This window comes from Anopheles aquasalis, chromosome 3 (assembly GCF_943734665.1).
Source record: "Anopheles aquasalis chromosome 3, idAnoAquaMG_Q_19, whole genome shotgun sequence".
NCBI lineage: Eukaryota > Metazoa > Arthropoda > Insecta > Diptera > Culicidae > Anopheles > Anopheles aquasalis.
Window position 1 is genome coordinate 32,254,067 of NC_064878.1, and position 22,033 is coordinate 32,276,099.

At 44.9% G+C, this 22,033-nt stretch overlaps 2 protein-coding genes across 2 annotated transcripts; both read left to right on the plus strand.

Annotated features, from left to right (window-relative positions):
* The first annotated feature begins 12,992 nt into the window (after positions 1 to 12,992).
* On the plus strand, positions 12,993 to 14,924 carry LOC126576580 (uncharacterized). The gene is made up of 3 exons (XM_050237888.1): positions 12,993 to 13,539; positions 13,607 to 13,788; positions 14,850 to 14,924. The coding sequence occupies exons 1-3, from the start codon at positions 12,993 to 12,995 to the stop codon at positions 14,922 to 14,924; spliced, it is 804 nt and encodes a 267-aa protein (XP_050093845.1).
* A 4,492-nt stretch (positions 14,925 to 19,416) lies between these two features.
* On the plus strand, positions 19,417 to 20,418 carry LOC126576981 (uncharacterized). Its single transcript, XM_050238324.1, has one exon. The coding sequence runs from the start codon at positions 19,965 to 19,967 to the stop codon at positions 20,298 to 20,300; it is 336 nt and encodes a 111-aa protein (XP_050094281.1). The 5' UTR covers positions 19,417 to 19,964; the 3' UTR covers positions 20,301 to 20,418.
* The last annotated feature ends 1,615 nt before the right edge of the window (positions 20,419 to 22,033 follow it).

The window sequence follows — 22,033 nt, forward strand, 5'->3', positions numbered from 1 at the left end:
TTAGTAATAAAAGGTGTCTGGACGCCAACCCGATCCTAAGACCAGACTCGATCCACTGCACCAGAAAGACCAAGCGAGATCCAAACGAAATTTTGGAGGAGGAAGCTTGATGGTATGGGGAGCCTTATCAGTCCATGGAAAGTTTACTACTTGTTTCATATCCACTCGAATGAATTCAGCGATATATACGGAGCTATTGAAAGACGTTTAGATACCCCAGCTGGAGATCGACGGGAATGAAGGGCTAATTTTTCAACAGGACAACACGTCGATCAATGTGTCCAATAAGTCCTAAGCATGCTTCTCGAATGGCTTGTAGTCCCGATTGCAATCCTTTTCAGAACCTGTGAGGTATATTAGCTGGGCAGGTATATGATAAATGGACGGCAATCCCGACAACATCCAAAGCATCGCGGGGAACATCGAGGAGGAGGGAATGTGTGGACTCATGGCAGCAAGGGAAGAAATGGAAGCGCGGACATCGCGAAGTTCGGTAGACGCTGTCAGCCGTAAGCTATCACCCGTTTCTGGAAGCACTGAGGAGCGGCCCCATTCCATCATCATGTGCACCTTGCGCGGAGGGATGCGATAGGCCGACCGAGTGTTGGATGTATTGGCAAATGAGTGTGCGGCAACGATGGAGCTACGTCAGGCTCCAATTCCTGTGCAAGTCGTGCCTAAAGGGCCGCCACGGCATGTGCGATAACGCGCACCCTTGTGGCAGAGATGGATGTAAAACCAAACTGTCGGATAAAGTTTCGTTTAAAATAGTCTGGCGAGTACAGTGTTCTTGAAAGAAGTTCGGTTTTCGCGGCAAGAGGAAAATATTTGACACTCCTTACGCGCGTCTTGATCTCGACGCAAAAGGTTCGATGGGCTCGTCGAACTTATGCGCGATGTTACAAGTCGCAAAGAGGAAGCCAGAGGGGTACAGCCACAAGAGGCACCTGAAGCCTACAGCCACAAGAGGCACCTGAAATATCAGTGGAAATCCAACCCGTACCGTGCATCGAAGAACTGTAGCAGCTGGAGAGGAATTGCGGCAGTGTGCCATACATGACTGCCGCATTCAAATCTTTGTGATAAAACTGGCAGGGGTAGAACAGTTGGCCTTCGAACGATAAATAGGCTGTTTGCTAGAAGTTTCCTTCGCCAATGTTCTTGGAGTGGACGATGCAGAACATTGGGCGAGAACAAAATAGAGTTCGCAAGGTTTGTGAAAACTAAGGAATTATTTTTGAAACTAATCAATCATTCGGATCCCAGCTTGCAGCTTGTTTTTTAAAATCCATTCTCAAAAATGCAAAAGCAAGAGATCATATGCCAATTTTGAAACCCAGCATGCGGAAACGTAAACCCTAATTTATTTAAATATTTAGTTTTTTTTGTTTCTTGTTATTGTTATTCTTTTCTGTTCTTCTGTCACACCCATTTGCACTATTTGAAAAAAAAAAAGAACGATCGTGAGAATGTTTCAACTCCAGATGAAACCGCCAGATGAAAGCAGAAAGTACCAAGTGCGGTCTCGGGAAAGATTAGTTTGGAAATGGAGAGCATAGCTTTACAGTTAGCAACAAGAATTCAATTGGCACCGATTTTTAACACATGATATCGGATCCAGCGTGACCATTAAATTATTGTTTTAACCAAGATAACATTCATTACCTGCACATTGCCAAAATGGGATATTTGTTATGAGTTAACCGTGGACTGGCTGCTGTTTATGATCATAAATCATCAATTTCAATTAATTATTTTTACTCTTCTTATTTTGGTCTGTATCTTCTACAACGTGCACGCTCTCAAGATAAAACTCAACCTGATAGACGCGTTAGATTGTACAAATGATATCGTGCTGGAAATATGATAAGAAAAATGCACCAATGAAAAGAAACCACCCCGTGAACCCGTATGAAATCGGGTATATCAGCAAGTTCGAAATAAAAACCAACTTTGTTGTGATAATGAAGTAAAGTTAGAAGATGTTTTTTGTTGCAATGTCATGGGATTTTATTTGCTTCAATTTTGTGGTAAAGTATGATGAAGCGGAACGAACACGACTGTTGAGCGTACTAAAATGGGAACCAGTTTACAAAATATGTCGTCAGATGCATATTCCTTCTCCTCAGTTACATTTTTGCAGTCATCCGTGCAATATATATGTCAAATGGATGAGTGCGCATGGCTATCGAGTTGCAGGTGCTGATTGATCAATTCAACACCGTATATGCTGTCGCATAATTGAACGCCATCGACCACCGACCACGACCGCGCCGTGAACCGACCGCCGCTGTAAGTGAAACCATCGCCACCCACCAACCATCGCACGCACGAGCTGTGAAATCATCGCCACCATCCGGACGATCGAAACCGACGCCACCGGTCGCCATCGCGGAAAGCCAAGAGGCCATCGAACTCCTGCCACAGTCATTGACGGGGGGGGGGGAGCAGTTGTGAGCCAGCCATGTAGTTCACCTCAAGAGTTGACACCGCAATAGCAAGGAATAGAGGAGTGCCCGAGGGACGAATATGTCTGGGACTTTCTCAGCGAAGAAGGGGAGGAGGAAGAAGTACTATTCAAACCGGATCAACGTGAAAGTTATTTCGAAGGCATAAGTGTGGCAGATTGTTTAAAATACTGGGCGTTTAAGTCGAACCAAACCCACAAATCCATAGATATGATGTTGGAGATTATGCGAACCAAATTTAAGATACGCGATCTTCCAAAAACTGCAAAAAAGTTTTTGAAAACGTCGGTTACAATAACATCACAGATCACCACAACAGAAAATGCGCAATTTTGGTATAAAGGCATCAAAACATGTTTGAGTGAAACTCTTAAGTAAGTAGTTAAACTTGATTGTTTCTTTTCTATTTGAAATTTTGATTTATGAAATGTTTGTTTTTCCAGATATGTTTCTCGACCGATTCGGGTACCGTTAAATGTGAACGTTGATGACATTCCAGTATTCAAAAGCAGCCGCCTCCAATTTTGGCCTATTCTCATAAAACAGATGGCCGTAGCCATTTACTACGGAGAAAGCAAGCCACAAAACGTCGAAGAACATCTTAGAGATATTGTAAACGAGCTAATAGAAATTATTACCAACGGCGTAGACATCAACAATATGCAGGTAGTGGGGTTATTATTGTACGATTTCCTAATTGAATATGTGCCGACGGACAAATTTGGTAATACCGACATCTTATAACAATTAATCGCAGAGCATGAGCAATGAATTTCATGCACAACCCTTGACCTGAAAAGATTACAGAGGGCGAGTTTAAACAGTTGCATGCCAAGAGTGAATCTCTTTCCATTTTTAATGGATGCCTCCTTTTTGGTGAGCGAATAGTGATCCCGAAGAGCCAGCGCGACAGGTGTCTCCATATTGGATATCCTTCATATTGGATATCCTTGAATAGAGCGCATGAAAGCTTTGACCCGGAGCTGCATTTACTGGCCAGGATTAGACCACGACTGTATGGAAGTATCCAAGACGCCATCACATTTTCATTCATAAGCGCCGAGTTTTTCAAATTTTTGCACATCAAGCGGCATTCAGCACATACGTACAACACCATTCCATCCGCAATCTAATGGGCAAGCAGAAAGATTTGTGGATACAATTAAAAGGGCTTTAAATAGAAAAAAAGGGGAGAGAATGGCGGTGCAAGAAGCGCTAGACATATTTTTGATGACATACCAGTCCACGCCCAGCAAGGTTTAAAAGATGGTAGGACACCGGCTGAAGTTATGATAGGACGTAAAATACGAACATACCTTGAGATCCTCAAGACACCTCCTAAATCACCATATAATGGTTCGTACACGTACTTTAGAATGATTAGAATGGGAGATCCCGTGTATGCTAAAAAGTACAGATACAATTCTTGGAAATGGATACCAGGAGTAACCATTAAAAGAATAGGCAGTGTTATGTATCTGTTAGGGAACGAGGATGGTGAAAAATGACGTTCACATGTGAACCAACTACGTTACCGATCGTTAGGTGACGATAGGCCGGAAGAGGTCCGCGGCCTTCGTCATGAGATGATCCGTCTGCGGCTGACGCTCGTGGATGTGCGGAACATCCTGAAGCAACAGGGGCATCGGGGCACGCGAAGCTCTAGCCCCTTCGACACCACCCCGCGACCATCCCGACAAGGCAGCCCACGCCACGCAAGGCTGGTACAATGAGAAGCACGTCGAGAAGGCGACCAGCAAATTTGAACACCGCACTCCGAAGAAGCATTAGGACAGCAACCGGGTCATGGGAGATGCGCACGCGCTCATCAACTTCCATGCCGCACCCCGGTTGTACATCATCGACCCAACCAGCGGCGCGGAGCTTCCTGGTCGACAGCGGAACGGAAATGCCAGTCTTTCCACGCGGTCGCCGTATTAAGGACGTGAAACCAACGCTGTTAGAGATGCCGCTCCCACAACTGCCAACCGACAAAGCCCTGCAATCAATCTTGACCGAGGTCCGCCCCCTGGGAAGCAAAACACTTGTAAAGCTCCCAGGGGCTGAGAGCGCGGGAAGCGGGGCCGTATATTTTGTTAAATAAAAATATTTGCAACAATCACAGACAGCTAATGCAGAAGGAGAGCATCCCTAGATTCAACGGCGACGCGCAACAACAGCCTATGTTTATCGCGAGGTTTGAAGCCTCTGCGACCCTCTGCGGATATTCGGATGAGGAAAATCTAATCTGGCTGGCGGATGCGTTGCGACGCCATGAACCACTTGTTGTTACTACCGGGCGGCCTTCAAGATACGCAATAAAATGGTTTCTGGACGAAATAACGCCACCCGACAGCTCGATCGCTCACTGCACATGAAAACAAAGAGGAATATATAATTATGGCTGAAGCGGGATCGATTAATTGCTGATGGGACAAGCCCGATTCGATCCGTTTGCTTTAATGATGGCTGTCACCTGCAATAGTTGCGCCCACTCGGTCACGGATGCAAACATTTTCTTTTGCGATGGGCATTGCAAGAAGGTGTTTCACTTCGACTGCCTGGGTCTGCTTAGTAGCGCAAGTAAGGGGCTGAAAAACAAGGGCATCCAACTTCGGTGGCTGTCCCAGAAATGTTAGCTAGCTAACAGCTTAGCCAGAAAGCTAAGCAAGGATGTGGACCGGGACAGTGTCATTGCCGCTCTCGAGGAGGAACTCTTGCTTGTGGTCGACAGGCGCATCTGCGAGGCCACCGAATTGAAAGCCTCCATGCTGGACGAGTTCGAGCAGCGTGTCTCCGCCGCGATTCTGGCCCACAGCACACGCATGAGCGCAGCGGCCGCAAGCAGCTTGACGCTATCCAACAGGTCAGCAACAGTGGCTGGACACAGTGACACACATAACTCCACACTCCCAGCACTTGCACCAGGATACAGAGGAACAACAAACTCCACAGTCACACCACTGCTCGAGCACTCACCGGCACCGAAGCTGTACAGCGAGGCTCTAACTAACGCGTCTAAACGTAGGCTTCTGGATCGCTCGCCCCCAACCCGCTCCGCCTACTGGGACAGCCGCCACCTGCTCCCCCGACCGCACGGTGCGCACAGTACCATCAAGCGTGCCGAGGCTCTGGTTGTACCTTACGCGGATTGCCCCGGACGTCTCCACTGAATTCGTCTGATGTGCTTGTCCACAACCTTACACCGTGTGACCGTGACCGGACCTCTCTTACGTTTATCTCCTTCAAAGTTGGAGTGTCCTCAGAACTCCGCGAAGTGGCACTATCGCCGAGCACATGGCCTCGAGGCCTTATGTTCCGCGAGTTCGTCCCGTGAGATGACAGGAAGCACCAGAATTTTTGGCGCCCCGCGTCTGCACCTGCTCCTCCACCTATGAACACCACAGACAATGTACCGTTGGAAACAGCTTCACAGACCGCGACGAGCTCACCGACACGCCCCAGCCTAACGCCAACTCTAGTCGACGAGGATCAAAGCCTATTGGTAATGAACTAAACATTTATTACCAAAACACGCGTGGGTTGCGCACTAAACTGACGGAGCTCCGGTTGGGCTTACTCTCGTCTGATTGCGATGTTTGTGTTCTAACTGAGACGTGGCTTGACAGTGATATTCCGACCTCATTATTCGTTGACGACACGTTTTCCGTTTATCAGAATTCCAAATTCTTGCTTATATCGGATAGTGAAGCACGTATGTTTATGCAGGAAAAGAGGAACAAAACCTATAGATTTGTGTATAGGAGACAAGGTGTTGGTGATGCAAAAAAAAGGGGGAAAAGCTGGATTCGTTGTAGGATGTGATGAAGGATGTACATTGCTGAATGAAAGCCGGCGCTTCGGCGAAATGAATAGAGTGAAGCGATATCAAGTCGTAAGGGACGGCAAGCTTTGCCGAAATTGCCTCCGGCTGCACCGAGGAAACTGTCGGACTATGCAAACCAAGAGTAGTCACTTACACTTTACACTCACGGTCGGCGACGTGCCACTGAGGTACGCACCGATCACCTTGTACGGGAAAAACAAACCCGTTCAGACTGTTGCACTTCTGGATGAAGGGTCGATATCGTCATTTGCCGACCACGACCTGTTTGAGGAGCTGGGGCTAGTAGATACGCCTCGTCCAATATGCTTGAAATGGACTGGTAACATAATTAAATATAAGGTTAGCAACACGCTTGGTTTCTTAAAAAGATTTATCTACCACTTTCATCACCACCAAAACGCTTTATACAACTTTCGTTAGACCTACTCTAGAATTTTGTTGTGTGGTCTGGGCCCCTTATCAATCTAATCAAAGTGATCGACTTGAATCAATCCAGAAGCAATTTTCGTTGTACGCTCTTAGGAAATTAGGATGGAATTCCCTTCATTTGCCCTCTTATGCATCTCGGTGCCTTCTAATCAGACTAGAAAATCTTCAAAAAAGTCGTCACTTTGCTATGGTAGCTTTCATTATCGATGTTATATCCCACCGGATTAACGACTCACATACTTTAGAACTGATAAATTTTTACGCCCCTCTCGCACCTTAAGGAATAAGACCGTTATTTCACATCGACAACTATAAAACATGTTGTGCACAAAATGGTCCAATCAACAAAATATTGAAATGCTTCAATAAATATTCCCATAGTTTAGACGGAACCATGAGCAAGGGCATCCTAAAAAATGATTTTTTCCCCCTCTAGTTAATCTCGATGTAATACTTACTATTCATTTTCGGGCTTTATGTACTATAGCTGATAGGTAAAAAATTGTTACTTTCTTTTTAATTAATGAGCAATAGTCTATAAGTCGATCTACATGTTTGACGTCAATAAATCAAAGAAACAAACGTCCGACGTCCAGACCTTCCAGCAGCCGACTCATAATCGTCGATAGGAAAAGTGGTATCCGCTTCCTAGTCGACACCAGCGCGGATGTTTCCATAATGCCCAGAGTCGTTACCCGCTGATACCACGACCAAACAACTATTTGCTGCAAATATATCCAGAATTACAGTTTACGGTAAAGAACTCTACCACATCGATTTGGGATTACGACGAGCATTTCTGTCTGGTAGACGGGTAGCCAAGCGTCCGGCTCACCAGACCTTTCGTTACAGATGATCATGACTACATTCGACCAATCCATCCCGCCTTCACTAGATTAATCGAGAAGTTTCCGGGGTTAACATCGTTAACGCCTCCCACGACTCCAGTCCAGTCCGGGATTTTCCAGTTGGACCAGTCCACTGCATTTGGTGAAGAAGGTCGACGGCCACTGGAGACCGTGCGGCAATTATCGTGCAATAAATGCGGTAACAGTGCCGGATAGATATACACTGCCTTATCTGCATGATTTTACTGTGCTGCTGCAGGGAAAGTCTATCTTTTCCAAAGTCGACCTGCATAAAACATATCATCAGGTAGCGGTACATCCGGACGACATCGAGAAGACGGCCATAAAGTAACCTTTTGGCCTCTGGGAATTCACCACCAGGCTTTTTGGGTTAAGAAATGCGGCTAAAACTTTTCAGCGGTTGATACATGACGCAGTAAGGGCCCTGGAGTTTGTTTTCCCCTATATCGACGATATAATCATCGCGTCCAGATCCCTGGAGGAACATCGTGAACATCAACGAGTGCTGTTTCAAAGGTTGCACGAGCATCATCTCAAAATCAATCCGGCGAAATGTGAATTCGACAAGCCCGAACTGTCTTTTCTGGGTCATCAGGTGAGCTCGGAAGGTATACGCCCGCTGCCAGAAAAATGGCAGCAATAACCCAGTTCTTTCGACTGCTTTCGGAAAATGCAAGAAACAACTGATGGACACCATCCTGTTGGCTCATCCTGATGCGAATGCAGAATTATCTCTGTGAACGGATGCATCCGATGTCGCCGCAGGAACCGTCCTACACCAGAAAGTAAACGGTCAGCAGCAGCCCTTGGGATATTTTTCCAAAAAGTTCGAAAAGGCTCAGCAGAAATATTCGACTTATGAACGTGAACTTACCGCAATATACTTGGCGGTCCGTCATTTCCGGTATTACGTCGAGGGGGGAAGTTTACCAAATTACCAAGACGTAAAAAATCGCTGTGAATAAATTTCCAAAGTTCCGCATCCGCACGAGAGACCACTTTCTCATTGCCAAAGAGTAGCACTTTATACAAGCTTAAATCTAGCATCGACGGCAACGGAGTGCTATGACTACAAGATGGAATCGGTTCCTGCAAATGGGTTGGTGAATCAACCAAGCGCCCGATTCTGATTCCGCACAAGCAACATGTAACAAGCCCAATTATTGCGCTCTCTCATGAAACGTATTGTCACCAGAATCATCAGTTAGTGTTGTTTATAGACAGTGGGAACCTTCCACCGCTATCAACTGCAGTTAGAAAGGGTTCGGTTGAGGGATCCAAGCAGGATCGATTCAGTGAGTGAGAACTGTAAATAGGTTTGCCACCGGCGCGAAGGTTGGCGCGTAAAATGAGTTGCGAATGCGGCCAACCATCGATGCGCCAGTGTGATTTCAATAGGGCTATAACACAACTGTTTTAGAAGCGCGTAAGTTGATAGAATAAAATCTATTTAACGATACGTTTCTGAAAACATTCACCAAGAAAGAAATCGCACTCCACGGAGTGGTCGTTAAGCTCCGCTGATAACAGATAGTAATGAATGAATTACGTCAAAAGAACTACATTCCCAGACTTCGAGTAGGTTGTAAATCTAAATCCGACGTAACTGTCAGCGCTGCAAGATAGATCAAGCTATGCCTCAAAATGCACCCATGGCAAGCCACCCTCCATCACGATTAGCTGCATTTCAAAGACATATAGTTACATAGCCATGCATCGCCCAGCCGAAGACTCGTCCAAGCAGGTACCCGTTATCATGCGCCTCAACCGACAGAGCGCGGCCTAAGCGCACGTAGGCACAGCTATCATCGGAGCCGATTTTCTAACGGATTTCCACGTTGGTTGGTGGATGCACCGACATCATTAAGGGTTCCTGGAGCCCTCGATACCAACCCGGCAGTCCCAATCCTATAGCATCATCAATTAGCCATAAATCTTTCCAAATGAGAGTTTGAGAAGCATGAAATAGCATTCCTCGGGAATTTCGTAGATTCAAAAAGGGCACGTCCCATGCCCAATCGTGTTGTTGCGATACGGCAATTTCCGCAACCCAACACTGAAATGTTTCTCGCATTGATTAACTTCTGTCGACAATTTCTTCCACACGCACTGGAAGCGCAGATACCTTTCCTCCGCATGATCCCGGGAAACAAGAAGAAGGACAAAACACTACTCCAATCGTCAGACGACACATTTGCCACTTAAAAAAAAATGTCGCTTTAGGTCTTACTGTGAAGAAATGTTGTAACTTCACATTCATATTGTGGATGAAATATTTCATCAATCACAGTACCTCCAGCAGATGTAGATCGGGTTGTAAATATTTCATCCGTTATCGGCCAACACTGAAATAAAAGAATATTTATTGAAGTGTACTTTACAAACCATTACAAATCCGTACAACATACCACATCATCATGACGAATTGGCCTAACAATTTATACCATTTATTGCCGAAAATATTGGTCCCTTCGAGAGATAGAGAGAACCCCCGGATGTGATTCTCTGGCAGCACTTTGCCGGCTGTTTGTGGAACAGGCTGGTTAAAAAATGAAAACATGTTTGGCACGTTGTTAAAATGCCTATTTTTTCTGTATTCCGGCGACGCCAGCAAATTCCGAGAAACTGACCTGCATGTTCGATCGAACTATGTCTCCAGCAATATTTTTCACTGAACCATACATATTTTCTCGAATTTCACAAAACCAACGGCACAAAATTCCACACCACAAAGAAACATTCCGCGAACTATCAACCGGTGGTTTTACCGGATAACAAACACGCACACTTCACAAACTTTTTCTTCTACACCACCATTTTATAACTGCGCCGTTATTTGCGAACTAATTAGGCACACACAATATTCTCCAGAACAAAGCCCAAGGCCAGCGAACTCTTTCTCGTCCATTTTGCCCGTCCTCTTCGCCAACACTTTTTCATCACACCGAAATGGAATGTCACATACACGCGTTCACAGAACCACCTCGTGGCTGGAGCTTATGAAAACACTGCGCACTCCGGTCGGTAAATATCTTTCATTTCTGGGAGATATAATCGAGGAAAATTGAGGTGCAGTGATTCGCGAAATCTTTAACAATTAAAAAAATCACTGCACCTTGCTGCACTAAATTATGTTTGCGGAAAAAACAACGCTTGTCCTCGGCAATCGACGCACAGCACAACCAGCCTCCTGGACGATCGCTTCACGAAAAACGAGCTCGCCGAGCGAAAGGCACGGTTCAGCGCGTTTGACGGTGTTGCTGTCCTTTTCCGGCGTCTGCAGAGCAAGAAATTGACGTGAGCGAAATATCTTTCAAGCGAAATACGGAGACCGAGAGAGAGAGAGAAACCCAACGAAACGCGTACCGCCAAAATTGGCGCTTATTTTAATGCCGCGGCTATAAAACCTCAATTATGCATTTTCTTTACGAATTCAACTTCTATTACAGAACTGTAACATATTTGCGGCACAATTTGCTTCCGCTTTAAAAACTCTTACGTTTTATTTCTTGAGTTCAACCGCTGCTGTGGGATAGCATCGAGACGAGGATTCCCAAAAGCCCGAGACAGAAAGCCTTTTCGCTGGAATCGGCGATCGCAAATGCACCCGTGGTGCAGATTGACCTTGGAATCTTATGCAGAGCGAATTTCGTTGTTTTGAACAAACAACGGCAAAGGACTTTGACCAGAAAACTTGCTTATGCGTGTTTTATCTAGAATTACAGGACAATGCCACTAAAGCGAATGAACTGTTGGATAAGACAATTTGGTTAAAATAAAATTCCAGAATGATCCTATTTTCAGTTTCTCGCTGAATAATGATGCAAGTTCATAAATTGAATTCGTGAAGGAAGGAGGTTTTTCATGTTGTGTTATGATGTTCCGTTTCGATGTTCGTTGCCAGAACTATCTCCGTCTGATACTAGATTCTATTGTTTAATATTTCATACTGCGATTTCAGATTCTACACTTCTTCATACCATTGCCATAGTGACCAATCGTTGTTTAAGTGAAAATTGTTGTCTTTAAGAACCAAAACGCGAACGATCATGTTCGATCCGGAATTGCCGTTCTTTTGGAACGCCACAATGAACCTATTTCGATGGGATATTCTCGGATTTTATTTTTAAGTTATGATCAGCAAACACTTAGCGTAATTGTTTACCCCTAGCATAATTGAATATCTTTCAATCCAAAATAATGCGGTAAGCAACTGCAACATTGATTTGATTGCAAGTACACGGAATCAATATTGACATACAGTTCTTAATTGTTTATATTTTAGAAATAATAGTACAAACGAAGCATTTACGAAGGGATTTTCCACGTTTTTGGTTTCAATTTAATTTTAGGTGATTGTGATTTTAGGGAAGTTGATCACCAAATAACAGCGATGTTCATCGAAAGGAAATCAAACAATGCTGGGTGTGGGTTTGTATGAATATCGCGATAATGATACCGCTGCTTTAGCTCAATATCGCTGTAACTGGCTGGCGAGGTACGTTGTACCGGCACCAGCGTTGGTGCGGCTTGCCGCGCGAATTCGGCAAGTCGCCGGTGACCTCGCGTGTCACCGTTCCGTCTGACTCCCGTCCCGTTGGCGAACCGAGCTTGCCTTGGGCGAGCTTCCCGGCGCTCTCTCGGACGATCAGGAGGGAGACCCAGAGCCTGATCGTGGAGGTTGCGGTAGGGAGCGCTCTTCCTTATCTCGGTTAACCGATTCGTACGCTTTCAGATCGTCAGGAGGGAAACCCAGAGCCTGACGATGGATCGCGTGACGGATCGGTTACTCCGAGCGGCAAGAACCTTTCGGATTGGGGGGAACTTCCAGCCAAAAATCGTGAGTCGTCTTTGAAGTCCAAAAATCGAGAGCCTTTATTTTCGGGGTTTGTCATCTTTTATACAATTTTTTCTGCCGGATCGGCAGAACCGGCTAGCCGTTTTTTTACCTAATTAATTGCTACTTGCTTACTTGTGCGCGCCGCGCGCGCCCCAAGTGCTGACAGTGCAGCGCGGCGGCGACCGTTCGATCGGTTGTTATTGTCACCGGCCGGCGCACCAGCCCAAATCCAGATTTCCGGCCGGCCAACGACCGCGCATCGCGCTCGTTGCTAGCCGCGCCGGTGCTGACGAGTCAGCTGATTGGTTGGTGCGTCGCCGGTGACCTAGTCACCGCGCTGTCCCGCCAGCCCAAGTGGTCGCGCTCGCAACAATCGCAAAGAACCGAAAGGTAGACGATAGACTAAAAGTCTCTCTAATAATAGTAATAATGATAATTATTGTTCAAAAATTAAAAAATACATCTGCTTCATTGCAGGCGGTTAGGCATGAGAGGTGTCCGTGAACGCGGCGCGATCTATCGAAGCAGTGGAAGCGTGGATGTCCGGGGTGGGGCTGGAGATCGCTCTCCACAAATCCGAGATGATCCTTGTTAGCAACCTGCAGCCAGTCCAAGTGGCGTCGATCAAGATCGGGAGTCACGTGGTTCGGGCTCAGGAAGCGATCAAGTATCTCGGAGTGATGATTGACTCCAAGCTTAGCTTCAAAAACCATGTAGAATACGCCTCCAGCAAGGCAAAGAAGGCCCTTCACGCTCTCTCGGGCATGATGGGCAGGACTAAGGGGCTGAGTAGCAGTAAGAGGAGACTGCTTGCAGGTGTGGTATCATCCGTGCTGCGCTACGCGGGACCAGCATGGGCTGAGGCGCTGACGGTACAGCGAAATCTGGACTCGCTAAATCAAGTCCATCGACTCACTGCGGTTCGGGTGGCAGGCTCCTTCAGTACAGTGTCTCTGGCGGCCGTGTGCGTGATAACCGGCATGATCCCAGTCGGGATCCGCGTCGAGGAAGACATGGAATGCTACGCCGGCCGTGGAAGGGCGCGGACGCGAGGCGCAGGACGATGGAGCGCTGGCAGTGTGAGAGGTAAGCTACGACCTGACCCAGTTCCTTACGGGACATGGTTATTTCCGGGAATATCTCCACCGTATAGGGCGAGCCTCCTCGGAAATGTGCCCCGCTTGCGCGGGGGTCGTGGAGTCCCCTGAGCACGTCGTGTTCCGCTGCCCCAGATTCGATGAAGCCAGGAGCAGGACACGAGCCATAATAGGAGAGGAGATCCGCCCGGAGAACATCGTGTCTCTGATGTGCGGAAACCGGGAGGCATTTGATGGGGTAAGTTCGTTTGTGGGACACGTCATGACGCGACTGTGCTTGGAATGGCGGGAATTCCAAAGACACCAGGCTGTCAACGACCAAAACTTGGTTCCATGAGGGCAGGATGATGATTGTTCCTAGGACGACCATCAGGGATTCTCAGCAACCCGCGCTGACCTTGAGGCCCTATGGGGAGAGGGGATAGGCTTAGGCTGAAGCTTCTCTTTAGAGTACCTTGGTACAACGTCTTAATTTAGGAGGGAAAACGGGGATTACGAATGATGAAGTAGGTGGTTTGGATCATCATTCCAAGGAAGTCGTTTTAGACGGTTGTTTCTTGGTGTAAGTGCTTTGGCACTGCCTCTCCTCTGTGTGTAATCTCGAAAGAGGAAAGCCGCGGAGGTGAGGTAACAGGAACCAAGCGAGTGGTTTAGTGGGTGGGAGTCCCACACTGTTCCTGGTGTCTTTGCCCAGGTTCGTATTCCAGTATTCCACTAAGCTTGTAAAATTAAAAAAAAAAAAAAAGGCGGTTAGGCATATTAAATCCCTTCGAGATGATACCGGTCCTGAAAGCTTCCTTTAAAAATAGGTAAATGATAATATACAGAAGAACGTTCGATTACCACAATATCGTGAAGATAAATTAGTTCGGGTGGATAATGTAGATTTATCTGCTCTTGTCGCGGATGTATATAAATGTAAGAGAGGTTATCGCGCATAAATCAGAAGTACTCATGCGTCATACTGATCAGCTTTCAAATACTGTTTACGTTTTATCAATCAAAATAATTTGCATGTTTTTTTTACGATTCGAACGTTTTCAGTTTATTTTTTGCCTATTCATAAGCCAGGGATAGACGAAGCGTAAACTCTAGCGTAATCTCCGAATGTAATGCCAAAAAGTTTACGCTTCGTGTTGCAGGCATAATCGCATAAAAGTTTACATCATGCAATTACATTAAATTACATGTGTTTTTAACCACATAAAACATAAATCGACGATAAGTTGATAATAAGTTGATTTCTGAACATCTTTTTATATATTTTAAGATGTTCTTGCTGTATATTATCGATTGTAGAACATTCAACTCTTCATAACGCTACGCTACATGTATCCCCGGCCTTACGCTCGCTTTTACTCCGCGGGCCTTTAATCTTTTTGACATAAGCATAATCTTTTTGGCAATATACTCTGAGTTTATACTAGAGTATCCCCGGCTATATAGTTCAACACTTTTGCGTAGTACTTATGGAAAAGAGGGAAATTAATTATGTGTGACTGGCAGCTAAAAAAAGTTCTTGGAATACACCACATACGCCCATTTAAATACAGTTAAATGCAAAGAGATTTGGCCAGACCTATCTTTCTGTACGAGGGTTAATGCATTTAAACAGCGAAGAATATAATGGCTACAGATGAAAAAACGAACGAAACTGCAAGAAAAACACAGTACGATCTTCGAGTATGCCCGCAAGGAAGGACGCATGAGTCCCATGCCTTGTCGACAGCTGAGGAAGGGACGAATAAGTCTCTCTTTTTAACTTAAAATGTTATCATATACCAAAGTTATCGCAACCATCGTCACAAAACATCGGGGTATCAGTCATCTCGAGATCACAAGGAATGAAAGTGTTAAAGTGATAATGGCACATGATAATGGCATTGGTCATTTATTGCTTTTCCTTGCTTACGCATAAAGCAATCAGAAAGGAACCCCTATATAGCAGCACAAAATCGGCATCAGCATTCGGCGGTATCAATACCAATGCATTATTCTGCGCAGGATGTTCGAATATCGATGGTGGGTCGGAATTGGTTGCCCAGCCAGCATTTGTATGTTAAGTGCACGTTGAAGGTAACTACCGAACATTGCGGCGGTCGTTGCTGCTAGCCAGAGCCAGAAGAAGTCATGCCATGTCATAAGAGGATTGCGAAGGGTCGTTTACTCGCTCATTTTGACAGTAAAATAAAATGTACTCACTAACGGCTGTGTTATGCGCTTAAAACTTATATATTACGTACATTCATGGGCCAGCTTGCTACAAAAACCAACGATTAAATAGCACTGTACTCCGTTAGAATCTTGATGAATTCGTGATGAATCTTTGCAAAAATTTTAATCGCTAAACTAATGGCGGCATTTATTGTCGAATTAAAGGAATAATTAATTCAAAAATAAGACAAATTGCAAGCTTACAATCTACAATTTAGTGAAAGGTATTATTCTGTATTCTGCATTTTATCTACATGATGATCGTGCATGAAGTTGCCGATGTTTTGTGCGCATCATTAAACGCTGTGTAGATAAGCAATTTTCGATCACCATGATTGTCACAAAAAAGTGATTCATCCATCGTCAGCTGGGAGCGCTGCCGGCAGCCGATGATGACGCTCGATCCCGGCTGTGTATGAGTGCAATAAGCACACCTGGATCGAGCGTCCACTGGAGGCCAATGTCCTGCCGGTGCTGCCGGCTGAGGGGTCTTAGAGAAGCGTGCGAAGGCGCACCATGTTAAATCTTGGTGGAACGTTAGGAAAACTTGGGTGATACGTGTAGAAAGCCTTTGAGAAACGAGTACAGAACTTCGGAAAACGAATAAACAGTTGCACGTTTGCAAAATTTGAATTTATAATTAGTTATAATTACAACACAACGTTTACATTTCTAATTAGTATCCATTATTGTTATTTTTGTCACAACGACCGGTTACTGTTACACGAATTGATGTAGCGTTTACGAACAGGTGATCCCCAGTAAAGAAATTCAACGAGAAACATTCAACGAGCATACTGCAATTCGGTCTTGCGTTCAAAACTTGGTAGGACGACACCTAAGGCTACCAAACTGAGTACAATTTACTCTTTTGGTCCAAGGAATGATCTAGAAGTAAATTATCTATCTGCGGTATTTTCAATTTACTCGATATTCATCGATATCAGTGACTTAGAGGAGTTACATGATTGTTGGAAATTTAAATAGGTGGTGAGTTCTATTATTATGGTGATGGGATTAATTGTCATGGTAGGGGGTTTTCGAAATCATACTTATGTTCTGGGATGTGTGTTTTAAACCGGCTGAAAGGATGACTGGACGAATGGACAGAAGAAGCGGAAATAAAAAGGGTTTTGTTAGTTTGGAACGGTAACGGAAACCTACGCGCAAACAGTCTAGTTAATTTCGGAAAAATCGGTCACTTCCTTCACCCATACCCATATCGTAACCATGGGTAAGCTATCTCAACCATTCGAAAAACTATGATTAAAGCTGGCCATCCTAAATGCTGTTTGACGATCAAGTTGAACCAATAAACTAGAAATGCGAGTTGTCAATTAATAGAAATTTGCTTGGTGCTGAGAATATTCTATCACCATGGCATACTTACCCCGATTCTATTCAAATGTATCCAACCGCTCCTTCAAATCTATACTCACTTTTCATCAAAATCCATTCAACAGTTTCGGAGGAGTAAGACCAATCATTCGACACCATGAAGTGATATTTTCAACAATAATTATTTAACAGTTTTGTTTTTCATGGTACATCATTGGTTTCAAACAATCAAAATTACAAAAAAAATACAATAATCGAAATATACTATCCATTCGTGCTCGAAATAATCCTAAACGAACATGACTCATTGTATGATCATGGAAATTTCAGCAGAACGACGAGAGAACTACATACCCTGATAGTACCTAAACGTATCCAAACCCCGTTATAATAATATCGATGTTCACACAGAGCATAAACGCAAGATTTTTTTTTAAAGCTGGAGCCCACCATTCAGTTTTGCATTATTCAAAGGTTTGTCAAGATGCTACCATATTCAATACATAAAACATAATTCATTCACTTACAACTAGGATACCAGAATAAATTTCTAATTCATTCGTCATCTCCTATTCAATCAGTTCCTTTCATTCTACTTCGAAGCATTTCTTTCCACTAAATCTCAACGTTCTTGTATCGGGCCCTGTCCATCGCGTTCTAGCTATCTAACCTATTCGCATATTTTACCTGATCATTTGATATCTGGTATTGCATTTTTTCATTCTGCAGCTTCACTTCAACCATTCTATTTCGTTTTGGAAGACATCCTGGCTCCTATTGTTTCTGCTTAACTAAAACTTGTACATTTCATGCCTATTCCCTCATCCGTACATACTTTTCATAGCTTTTGGTTGCTCTATATCCATACTAAACCGCATTGTCAGCGTTAATCACCATCAATGTTATCACCACCAACCATTGCCACGAAAACCAGAGAAGCGCCGGCACGAATCTAGATATTCCACATTGAAGTTGATGTATCCCTTTCTGTTGTTGAAGCTTTCAACCAATTTCATTTGCTGTATAGCGTTGCGCAAATGCTCTAATTCGAGATGGTTTTTTGTTGTTACTCAAAAGTGACTAAGCGATAATTCATCATTCCTCGTTGCTCAACTGTGGTAGAATTGTTGTATTATCGTTAAGCGGCTTGACTTCTGACACTATGACGGTAAGACTGCAATCGAACTGATACTTTTTCTTCCATTTCTCCACAGTAGCTTTCATTTCGATCCGAATTCTTTCGATCAGTGATTTCAATTAGTATCTGATCGAATTTTACTATTAGCGCTATCCGCACACTGTTGCACACTGCTTAGCTAAATTCTTAATCTACTAAACTGGTAAGTGGCGGTTACAGGAACATGTGCAGGTTATTAATGTTTCCTTTGTTTCTGCTTTTATGTGGTTTCGCTGTGATGTTGTGTTTTCTTCAGCTTCATAGTACGGTTGCTCGGTGAGTGATTGGAGTTCAGTTCGCTGGATGATCGGTTGCAATAGTGCGTTCTTCTCTTTTCGTTGCAAAGATCCATTGTACTTTACAGCTCTTTTGTGCTCTCAATCTGTGCGTCAGAGCTGTCCAAGCGTCAGATCCGAGGTTGTCCGATGCTGAATAACATTGTCGGAGATGATAATATTTCTGTAGAACGTTGTCGGATAACTCTTGATGATGATGTTTCTGTAGAACGTTGTGTTCTGGTTTTTCCAAATTCAATTGTAGTCTTTCGTAACATTTTGTGGCAAGTTATGGCAGCACAGCATGGTTTTCTTATCGCAAAGGTTGTGGTGGATCATTGAAGTGATCAAGCTGAGAAATGGTTTAAGGATATAAGCTTACCAATGCTCTTCATTCAATTCCCTGCACTATTATCCTATGAATTATCCTAATTCATCATATTTCCTAATATTATTCATAGAATATACAACATGCTATGAATTCCTTCGAACAGTATATACAATTCCTGCGTACAGCAGATTCCCATTGAAGAAGCTGGTCGAAAACACTCTGCCATCCTTTAGGGGTTTCGTGAAGGCGACGAAGAATTTGGGCTCCGTTTCGTTTTGATTAATTCTGTGAAAACAAAAATAAAAATACAAATGTAAATTTCTTGAAATATTATAAACAAATGTACATTTAAAATGGTCTCAGCTGTGAAATCAACAATATACATACCTTGAATTTAGATTAATCGTGCACGGCATCTTCTCGTTTGTAGCTGACATTCCGTTAGATGTTTCATGGGTGCGAAGAAGCGTTCTCTGAAGGCGTGTGGTGTTGCGTCATGCTCCCCCACAAGGCTGTTGATGCAAGGGCGATTTGTACGATTCTTCTGAATTTTATCTCGTACTCAGTGAAGTCGTTGTTGAAGTTCACGTTGCCTTTACTTTCAAGTTATCTTTACTGTTATGTATGTGTGAACGCGGAACGGGTGTGCGCCTTAGTATGTGCGAGCGAATCAGTTGAAGTCAATTCAATTCCAATCATCAACGAATAAATACGCTATTTTGTTAGCAGTAAGTAAAATACACTACATTTTGGTGTAAGAAGTGAGGATCCAACAAAAAGTGCGATCCAGCAGTGTAATTCAACAAAAGTACGACCCTACAGTGAGAATCATAACGATGGCTGAAAACAAAGAACTTTTGGAGACGATCGGAGCGATGCTCGCAAAGGCAATTACTTCGGCTTCATCACGAGTGCGAACAAAGCCGGAGAATCGCGAGCCACCAGTACCTAAATTTTCAATGCCATAGTTCGACAGCAAGAAAGAAGAAGCTGTGGCAGATTTTTTCGAGACGATGGAATGGGCTCTCGACTTGAGTTGAATTCCCAAGGAACAACACGGTCAGTACGCGAGAGTGTATATGGGAGTCGAGCTCAACACCGCTCTGAAATTCCTCATTACTCCACGCGATCCGGAAGAGCTGCAGTTCCACGAAATCAAGAACAGTCTCGTAGCACATTTCGATCGGGCCACTAACAAATACGTAGAAAGCGTCAAATTCCGGACCTTAATTACCCAACAGAAGGGGGAAACCATCGCCCAATTTGCACTGCGCCTAAAACGAGGCGCCGCATATTGTGAGTACGGTGAATTCCTAGACCGCATGCTTATCGAACAATTGTTGCATGGATTAGAAGCGCGAGACATGTGCGACGCGATCATACAGAAGAAGCCGAACACGTTTCAACAGGCATAGGATATTGCAAATACGTTGGAAGCAGCCCGAACTACAAAAAAAGAAAATCTACGGCGATACACCAACAGTGGAAGGTACGAACAAACTCGGCTACGAAAATCCGAGCACAAAGAAAACACGAAAATCCGCGGAGCGCGCACAGTCACATACGAAAAGCGAACGAAAACATTATCGGAGTGATTGCCGCTTTCGTGATACGACGTGCAACCGATGTGGTAAGAAGGGTCACATCGCCAAAGTTTGTCGATCCCGTGACAAAACTAATGCTAAACCACGCACACTGGACAAACCGAGCGACGAAATCGACTTCGTCCAAATTGTGCGCAACATTCCCTCAAGCAGCGCAAAGAAACTGATTGTTCTGATCGACGGCCAAGCCATAAGCATGGAATTGGACACCGGGGTCCCCTGCAGCATAATTGGCGAGCACCAGAGCTCAGAAACACCAAACGGCAATTCCATTTGCTCCCGGTGGACAGAAAATTCTCAAGCTACACGGGCCATAGCCTTCCGTGCTTGGGACGGCTACCCGTAAATGCCAGCATGTGACCTCACATCGGCTCAACCTATACGTAGTAGCCGTACCAGCAGCACCACTATTGGGGCGAGAGTGGTACACCCACAGTTGCTAAATTGGTGATCCCGACGTGATGGGGACAAAGTGAAAAGTGAGACACGCGGAAAAAACCAACGCCATCCGCGCGCGAACAGCTCTAAAGGCTCCTTCCCTGATGAGGCTAGTGATGCGCCAACCAAGCGAGAGCGCAAGGGAGTAGGCGCCAAACGTGGAAGCGGCCACAGTGCACGAGGAAGGCTTCACTTTGGTGACTGGGCACGGGCGCAGGCGAAAACCTGTCGCCTCAAGGCCTAACCCGAATGAAGTTCCAAGGCAGCTGTGGCACAAGTGTAACGCGCTGGAACTCATGCTGCTACAGCTACGTGCGGACGCTAAAAGCTCTGATTACAAAGAGATGGTCCAGGAGTATCTGGGAGATGCTTTGAGTAGTGAATTTCAGCTAAAAGAAAAACCAACCCTTTACGGTTTCCAGGCGTTCTGAGGCGTTTCCACCAGAACACGGTGATGGGGGAAATTGTACTGAACGCTTGGGAAGCGCAAAGGCTACTAGACGCGGGCACAGTAAGGATCGGTTGGAATGATTGCACCCTAAAGGTTGACGAGAAGCCTAAGCAATGTTTCAAGTGCTGGGAGGTAGGCCACGAAAGGGCCAACTGTAATGCAGGATCTACTGCTGCAGCGGATGGCAGAAACAACAGTCTTGTTCTTCATAAAAAAAAGGCAACCGAGTGGTACACCCACAGTTGCTAAAACGTGTTACGTAAAGCCCAAAAGTGTGTTCCCTTGTTTTTTCCTTTCTTCCACCTGCGTTTCTAACAGGTTATGGGCCCACAGCAAATGAAGTGAAAGTGAAAAGGAAACAAAGATGGGATGGAGTCGATACGGTTAGTAGTTCCCCTCCGAGACTCATCGCTATCGGACGTGTATCAGTGAAATAGCAGAGAGCGCAAAAGAAAAAAAGAAAATTCAAAGCAAGTGCCGGTGTCAGGAGCACCGTAAAGGTGGATTTTCCGAAAATCGAACGCGGGGAAATCCTGCGCAAGTTTCGGTCGTGCCAGCAAAAGCAGGAAACGAAGAAGCGGCACCGATCGTGTCAACACCAGCACTGCGAGACACGACTGCATCATCGTTAAGAGTAGAGCCAGCTGCATCAACA